Raw genomic sequence first — 8,998 nt, forward strand, 5'->3', positions numbered from 1 at the left:
AATATAAAGTGATGGTGCAGTGGAAAAGGAGTTAATATTGTGTCTGACTCCCATGAGCTTGGAGGACTGCATCCATACATCTCTGCAGTGACTCAAATAACTTATTAATAAAGTCATCTGGAATGGGAAAGAAAGTGTTCTTGCAGGACTCCCAGAGTTCATCAAGATTCTTTGGATTCATCTTCAATGCCTCCTCCTTCATCTTACCCCAGACATGCTCAATAATGTTCATGTCTGGTGACTGGGCTGGCCAATCCTGGAGCATCTTGACCTTCTTTGCTTTCAGGAATTTTGATGTGGAGGAGTATGAGACGAAGATATGGGATACAGTTCAGCAGAAGATTCATTCGAAAAATCTACCTTCTGCCACTTTTCCAAATTATCATCTAAGTCAAGTTATTATTTGTTGCTCTTACAACTGGCATCAACTACAAGAGTTTTGTCAGGTAGTGTATACTTAATTTAATATTTTTTTAATCACAACATTGTTTTTTTATAAATGTATGTACTAATTATTAAATGTTGTACTATTTATTTGCAATTAAATGCCGTAATGCTAAAATTGCAATTTGAACCTTTTCACTGCATCTGTACTGTAATTCCAACTGAATTTTATTTGTTTCAGTTGGGACTTGATATCAAGAGTTTAGATGCAAAAATCTTTAAGTGTCGTCAGAAATTTCAATAGAAAATTTTCCTTTTTCTTATCCTCCTATGTATGCGTTATTTCACTTTGAAGACCATGTAAAGGACTTATTCTTTGGCATAAAAGTAAAATTACTAAACCTACACACAGGAGCCTGATAAAAATGCTCAGTTTAGAAGAAACATTTAGACTGCATTTGGAGGTTTTTGCATCTGAACTCTTCAAATATTATTCCAATGTGAAATTTTCAATGCAAAAGCAATATATATTTTTTATTTACCATCAAATGTGCAGCAAATTATTATAAAAAATAATGAAGAACGCTAATATAACAAATTCTCTTATGAAATCATCCACCGAATGTATGCGGTCTCAACTTCTGCTCTATTTTTAAAATGACATTGTGACCTGCATCACTTCAGATTGAACTTTCCATAGCCTTTCTATTTCTTACTTAAGTCAATAGGTACCCGTTTTCAGCTTTCTTCAAAAATCTTTTTTGGTGGTTAACATTATAAAGAAACTCATAAAGCGTTAAAACAACTTGAGAGAGAGTAAACAGGGAGTACATTTTCGTTTTTTTCTTTCTGTGAACTTTAGCACCTTAGTCACACACTTCCTTTGTACAGCTACACTTCGGCACAGCAGTCACACCAAACCAGCTTTTACCGTATAAGTAAACCACACAGGAAACCAAACTGTTCTCAGCTCTCATACATACATTGATGTTTTGTGTACCTGATGTATGCGTGGCTATAGACAACACTACTTCTGCCAGAGCTTAAGTAGCATCAGACGTCAGCCTTACCACAAAATAGAAACAAACAAGTCAAGAAAAAACTAGTTGAAAGCTGTTCACAGAGTCATTATCTTTGGAAAACCCTTGCAGAGCCAGGCTGTTGTAAATAAATGAATGCTTAAAACAACACATTTATGCTGAGATGAGAAGGTGAGGAAATGCTTAAAAATAAATAAAAAAAAGGTTAAAATGATGCAAATGTTAAAATATACCTTGTTCATTGTTAATCTCAAATTGTTAAAAATAATATCTAATTAAAACGCATTATTGTTGATAATAATAATGGACAATGGGTGTATTGATTCCAATGTCAATACTTTTAAGTCACTGACAAATGGACAGCATTTTGTCAGTTCTTACCCATTATTGAACATCATGCATAAATTATACACCTAAGCTACTTACACTGAGTGCCACAACTGAATAGTGAAGTAGTCAGCCTGTAATTCTTGATTATTTCAAAAAAAGAGAAGAATATTTTTACGCACTTAACATGTGATGTTTTAATTTAAACTCAGAGATGCTTTATGATCATGCAAGGCTGATGAAGGCTTTTAACGCTCAGATAGCAGACAAAAAGAATGATTTTAAACTGGATTTATAGATTATGGCTTTTTGTGCAACATACCTTACTCATATAATATATAACATTCTAGCTTTTGCTGGATATTTTTAAAGAAAAGTAGCCTACAAACTAAAACAATTCATAATAATTGACCGGATTTATTTGTTGACATAACAAACATGACAACATGACTCACATGTAATTTTAGCGCAGCAAAGAGAGGGCTAGATTATGTAGATAAATATTAGCCTAGTGGATATTTTACGCGGAGACATATATGTGTCAGTGACAGGAGGGTGCAAGACTGCGCACTGAGGCTCGGGGGCGGAGCTGGCAGAAAGGAGCTGGTGAAAAACTTGCGAGTAGGTTTAGTGAGACTCAAGGCAGCTGTGGAATACACACCTCCCATGAGCGAAAACACAGGACTGAACTTGTGAAAAACTGCATGTGCGTAGTCGAGTCCGGCAACATGTATCCAAACCGGAGGCGCGCGTTTGGAGATTTTGAAGACGCGTAACAGCGCATGAAACGCACGTGTGGAAAGTATGATCGTCAGGTCGATTGGGGAAGTGAGTACATCACGTCTATGAACTTTCACGATATGGACCTCCAGCTGAATGCGACAAATAACTCTGTTGTGAAGATGAGCAAAACGACGCTGAATGGTTACCCCATCCCGGTTATCATGTTCATAGTCGGGGTGGTGGGGAACGTTATTGCGATCGTAGTGCTTCGAAAGTCACGGAAAGAGCAAAAGGAGACCACCTTTTACACCTTGGTGTGTGGACTTGCCGTGACCGACCTCCTGGGCACGCTACTCGCGAGCCCAGTCACCATTGCCACTTATGTGAAGGGAGAGTGGCCAGGTGGGATGCCGCTGTGCCAGTATTCCGGGTTCATTTTACTCTTCTTCTCCTTGGCAGGTCTCAGTATTATCTGTGCCATGTCCGTCGAGAGGTATCTCGCCATCAATCACGCGTATTTCTACAACCACTATGTAGACCAGCGGGTGGCAGGCTTGACGCTTGGGGGAATTTATGTGTCCAATGCGCTCTTCTGCGCCCTCCCCAGCATGGGACTGGGATCCGTGGTGATCCAGCATCCTGGAACCTGGTGTTTCATCGACTGGCATAACAAGACGGACACCACGACTGCCACTTTCTCCTACATGTACGCGAGTTTCAGCTCTGTCCTCATTCTCGCCACTGTCGTCTGTAACGTGCTGGTGTGCGCGGCGCTCATCATGATGCACAAGCGCTTCGTGCGCAGGACCTCGCTGGGAACCGACCAGGGTCGCGTCGCGGAGATCAGGCGCAGGCGAAGTTTTGCGCGGCTCGCTGCTGCGGAGATCCAGATGGTCATCGTTCTCATAGCCACGTCCACTGTCGTGCTCATCTGCTCCACTCCTTTAGTGGTAAGCATTTGGTGGCCTTTTGGAAAATATACAATGCTAAGAGTCTATTGTTGCACGATATTTGTGTTTATGTAGAATTTCTCCAGGCGTCACAGAGCAGTTGTTTTAAATAGTAAAATAGTGCAAAATCCCTATATGCAATCATATTTTATAATTGTACAGAATAAATCCTAAATTAACAAATACCCAAATGAAAATATCCTTACAATTTATTACAATAAAACTAGTATTATTTCATAACAATAATAGTATGATAATATAGTAAATACTATATAATAGTAAATAAATAATAATAAGTTCTGGGTTATTTTAACCCAATGCTGGGTGTAAAAGAGACTAACCCAACTGCTGGGTTAACTTTTTGAACTAAATTAATAAGACCATATTTAACCCAATGTTTAGGTTAGTCCTTATTTTACCCAATTTGGGTTTAAATATCCCAGTATTTCTTAGCGTAAATAGTGTAATAATAATAACAACAATAAATGATTTTTAAAATAAACTATTAAGTTATATAAAATAAGGATATAAAAATAAGAAATCTCATTCCACCATACATTTATTATGTTATTTGTGAATTATCTTTTTGAACCACCATCATGTTTATATAAAGAGTTTTTAGGTATTTTAGTCTTTTATTTGACATTGTGTTGCATGATTTTATAGTGTATTATGCTACACTCATTTTTTTGTATAAGGTAAATTGAGCTTTGTATTTATTTATTTATTGATTAACGGATTGATTGATTGATTGATTGATTAGCCTTAAAGTCAAGTGCCCTCAGATTGCACAACCTAATTTTCATCCTTTCACAGTGTTATTGTCAGCACATTTTAAATGATCAAAATCATGACTAATTAAAATGTATTCTGGCAAAATATCATTTCTTAGTGACAAGGATTCCTTTAAACATATTTATTTATTTAACAAACACCCAAATCCATTTATTTTTAGTTACTATTTTAAATGACATTCTCAAAAAGACCATACATAAAAAGTCCATATTTAAGCGCTAAAATGTTCATACACATACATACTGTAAAATGTAAAGTAGTAAAAAAAAAAAAAAATTACCACGGACGTTCTAAAAGAGACATTTATTGATAAGAGTTTGCTACATCCATGGGCTTTATATCAATATGATTCATACACTGATGACATTGTTATGCACTGACTTATAGTGGAAAGTATGAGGAAATAACCATTATATAATAATTAAATCACTGAACAGCAGTTTTAAAAAAATCCAAAATTTAATTACTCTTAGAAATCAATGCAGCATAACTACAGAAAAAGATGTAAACAGATCATGTCTAATTTTTTGTACAGGTGCAGGTGTTTGTGAACCAGCTGTTTAACTCTGCAGCAGATTCATCAGCAAGACCAAACCCGGACCCAGACCTTAAGGCCATCCGAATCGCCTCTGTCAATCCCATTCTAGACCCCTGGATCTACATTCTCTTGAGAAAGACGGTCGTGCAGAAGATCCTGGAAAAGATCAAGTGCCTCTTCTGCCGTATCGGTGGCCGCAGTCACAGGAGGAACACTTCAGATTTCCACTGCGATAATGACCTCCGCACTTCATCAGTTGTGTCTCGGGATTTACCCTCTATGGGGCTTCCCGAGCTGCCAGAGGTGATCAGCACGTCTCAGACATACCTGTACCCCCTGGAGGCAGGACAGGGGATGGGCTGCTGCGGTGACTCAGTGCCGAGCAGGACGTGTTCGACTTCAACAGAGCAAACTCTTCTGCAGGACTCTCAGGTGGCAGACTTCAGCAGCGGAGAAAATAGGACAGAAAAGAGCACAGACTTTGAGGAGTCAAGTTTATGTGAGCACTCCAACACAAATGAAGAGCAGTGTTCAAAGCACCAGCCGCTGCAAGTGACCTTTACAGACGAGACTTTGAGCTTTCAAGAGAGAACCATATGAACAATGCTGAGTGAACTTGAAAACACACTCTGACTTCTGCAGAGCAGGAAGAGGAATATGTAACCAGCTAGTGAGAGCTCTGCAGCTAAACCTCAAGAAACACACTGGCGACTGAAAATTGAGGCTGTGGTCTTGAGCGTCCTTGTTAGTGAGCCCACCTCCTATCCTAAAGACGTACAAAATCAAACGGATCAAATGCTGCTTAGAACAGGGAGTGTAGGACCATAGGGGTTGCACTGGTGCCATGACCCGGATAGGAGTGAGGATTAGGGGGGAGTGTAGCGGAAGCTATAGGAGCATCACTAGAAACTGATGCTGGAAGGTGCATTCTGTAGTATCCTTGTTAGTGCTCCTGGTGACACAAGTCTGAATCTCACTTGAAGCAGTATTAGTAGAGCTACAGGGGCTACATTGGTGCCATGACCCGGATGTGGGGAGGATTGGGGTGGAGGGGTGAAGCAAAGGAGGAAAGCTAGTATTGTGGGGTAAACCTCACACTACTGTTGTCATAATACAGGAATTCAGTACCAATTGATACTGAACATTTAAATATGTCCATTTCCTGCTAACATTTGAGCACATTCTTAAACATCGCTGATTTGCCATTGTATTCACCTGCTCAACAGAAAAGACTGTGATTGGCCGTGAAAATCATCTGTTTTCTGAACTCACCACTGTTTACTGTGTGTAACCACAGATTGAGATGACTGTGAAACGCTCCAGTGTTCCTGTATCTGTAGTTACACTCAGTAAACAGTGCTGAGTTTGGTGAACTGACCATATATCCAATCATTTCTGTTGAACACGTGAACACTATGGTAAATCAGCGCTGTTTAAGATCGCGCTTTACAGCAGTCAAATGTTAGCAGGAAATGGACGTTTTTAAAATATTAGCATTGATTGGTACCGAATTCCAGTATCGTGACAATCCTACCTCACACCCCTGGTAAACCGCACTTTCATGCTAGTAACTGGCTTCTAAGTGCATCTGCCTCTTATTCAGGAGATGCCTGTCTGAATCCCACTGGGAGCAGTGCGAGCAGAAACAGAGCAGTAACAAATATATATTTTAGGTGTTTGATATGTCAATATGAGCAGAAATACTCGAATGAAAAAAAAATCTAATAAATTGACGAGATTAAAGGTGCATTAAGTGATTTCTAAGAAAACAAATTTACATATTTGAAATAATCACTGAAAGTGACACCCACAAATTCACCAAAATAGTATGCAATGAAGGTATAAATCCCTTTAACAGGCATCATAACCACCTGGTTGACCTTTTATCACTATCATAGGAGTTGTGTAAGTATATTATTCAATCCAAGATGTGGGCCAAAAAAAATTGTTTTCAATTAGTGCACCTTAAAGGGTTAAGAGCTGGTGCTTCACGCAATAGCACCTAATGCTTTACTGTTTCAGCAACAACATTTTAGATACTCACGTGTAGGAGAATTCATGCAACATTAGCATCAATTTTCAGGATTTCCTGTTCCCACTCTTTAACATCTCTTCAGAACTGGAAAGATTGTCCAATATTAACACAGGTTGCCTTCCTTTTCACCTTAGTGGGCACGCCCCTTATTACTAATTGGCTGTAACAGATTTGTGGTGCTCTGATTGGTCCAATGTACTTTTAGTTTAGTTTTTTTCAGTTTACACAGCAAAGCCTTTATACAAGCATACTTTTCAGCACACACACACACACACACAAAAACAGAAATGGAAGGGGTGTTGATATCAAAACTGTTTCTCTGATATTGCTTACTGTACCTTTAAAATAACAATATTTTTACAAGAGAAAACCAATCAAACAACCAAATCACTAAACTATGCATGAAAGTGAAAAAAAAGATGCTTGGTGAAGTAGGAAACTGAATGTTGCTGCATGCTGGATCAAAACACGGAAAATGTCAAATAAATGGAGTGATGGGGTTCTGGAAAGGGTGAAAGAGCAGACAAGAAGTACGAGGGAAACTTGCTTCATTTTCTGGTAATAACTCTTAATCTATCTCTAAATAAATCTGGTTAGTTGAGCAGCAGATGCATTTTCTAGACTTTGAGGAGCTTGGCAAAGCTCTAAGATAAATTGTCTTCTTTGCAGGTTCTTGTGAATCTCCACAGAAAAATGCCATTCTGTTTTAGACTAGATAAACCTGCTCGGGGCTTCTATTGACTTATCTGGTTGACCCAGGCCAAGAGGATAATCCCCCTGACACCCCCACCCCCTACACCCCGGAATTCCAAATCTTGATTAGACTTGATGAATGACTTTTGTGGGTAGTACAAGAGAGCAAATATCTGCTGCCCTGCTTCTAGTTCTCCTTTGTAGGCATTCTAAAGAGATCTCTGTAAGGTCGCATGTTCAACAAACCAGAGTGCCTCATCAACTTTCCCCCACGCTCATGGTTATGTTATTTTCCTTATGTTAAGGTGACTACAACACTCCATTTTCTACTGATGCATAAATAACTGTCCACTATTTCAGTCTGATGTAAGATGTAGCTACATATAACTGTACATTGTCTTTGGAATTTCCATCATATGTACAATATGCTGTGAACTATCAAGCAATTTTCTATCCGTTTAATAACATTTACACTGTCACAAAACATATTGGTACAAATTAAAATGTAAGAGCACATTATACACAGTATATCATTGCCAAGAGAATTAGTCACACTTTATTTTGATGGTATGTTTGTTGAATTTAAGTTACATTGCAACTAATTCTCATTAGATTATAAGAAGACTGTTAGGTTGGGGTTAGGTTTAGTGTAAGTGGACATGTACTTGCAAAGTTTCTTAGAGTCAGTTAAATGTCTGTTGAAGGAGCTGTATCAACAGATATTAAGCAGACAGTATACTAATACTCAAATGGACCATCAAAATAAAGTGTTACCAGAGAGTTTATTTAGTTTTTTTTTTAAGTGTATGCAGATGATAGAATGTATGGCACAGAGGTAAAATTGTAAAAGCTATTAAGAATGTTAAATGTTTATTTGAGGTTGGACGTTTTGCACTTTTAAATCCTTGTAACCACTGAACAGAAATGAATCTAACTTGTCTTGATTAGTGGTCATCAAGGAGGAACTGTTGAGTTGATCATATTTGTGATGTTAAAATGTGAAAGTCGTAGTGTTTTAATTTATTGTAGTCTTTTTAGACAATATATGGACTGTAGTTCTTCTCTGTGAGAAGGCAAGTTTGACATTGTTCCTTGATGATGCAGTTATATGGTTCGTTTTATTTCACATTTTTGTGTATCAACGTTTGGGGCATGATTATCATCTGCTGCATGTAAATATGTAAAAGATTCAACATTACTGTGTACATTTTCACCATTTCATTTTCAAACTATGTCTTGCTTGTTACCCCTAATGTGACCCTTCAGAATGTGCAATGGCCAGCTATTTTATGCTGAAATAAACTATGGTGTTGAAGACAAATAGAATATTGAAAACACAAACGCTTTATTTGTTGTCTACCTGCTAAATATTAAAATAAGCACAGCATTGAAATAATTAAGAGAAATCAGTCCTGTTTTTTTAGTCTTGTTTTTTTTTTTTTTAGATTCACTACATCTTTTTAGTTTTTATTCACTTACTACTTTCACACACACATACAGTATAAATGAATTA

General features: G+C 37.8%; 1 protein-coding gene across 1 annotated transcript; it reads left to right on the forward strand.

Annotated features, from left to right (window-relative positions):
* The first annotated feature begins 2,533 nt into the window (after window positions 1–2,533).
* Window positions 2,534–5,357, forward strand: ptger4b (prostaglandin E receptor 4 (subtype EP4) b). Its single transcript, NM_001128367.1, has 2 exons — window positions 2,534–3,424; window positions 4,755–5,357. The coding sequence occupies exons 1-2, from the start codon at window positions 2,534–2,536 to the stop codon at window positions 5,355–5,357; spliced, it is 1,494 nt and encodes a 497-aa protein (NP_001121839.1).
* Window positions 5,358–8,998: the final 3,641 nt, after the last annotated feature.

The sequence above is a fragment of the Danio rerio genome, chromosome 5, assembly GCF_049306965.1.
Source record: "Danio rerio strain Tuebingen ecotype United States chromosome 5, GRCz12tu, whole genome shotgun sequence".
NCBI classification, from domain to species: Eukaryota; Metazoa; Chordata; class Actinopteri; order Cypriniformes; family Danionidae; genus Danio; species Danio rerio.

Bases quoted from the DNA above. Each gene is read 5' to 3' on its own strand.
- ptger4b (NM_001128367.1), top strand. From the start codon at position 2,534: ATGAAACGCACGTGTGGAAAGTATGATCGTCAGGTCGATTGGGGAAGT. The intron at 3,425-4,754 runs GTAAGCATTTGG...TTTTTTGTACAG, and splicing joins TCTGCTCCACTCCTTTAGTG to GTGCAGGTGTTTGTGAACCA.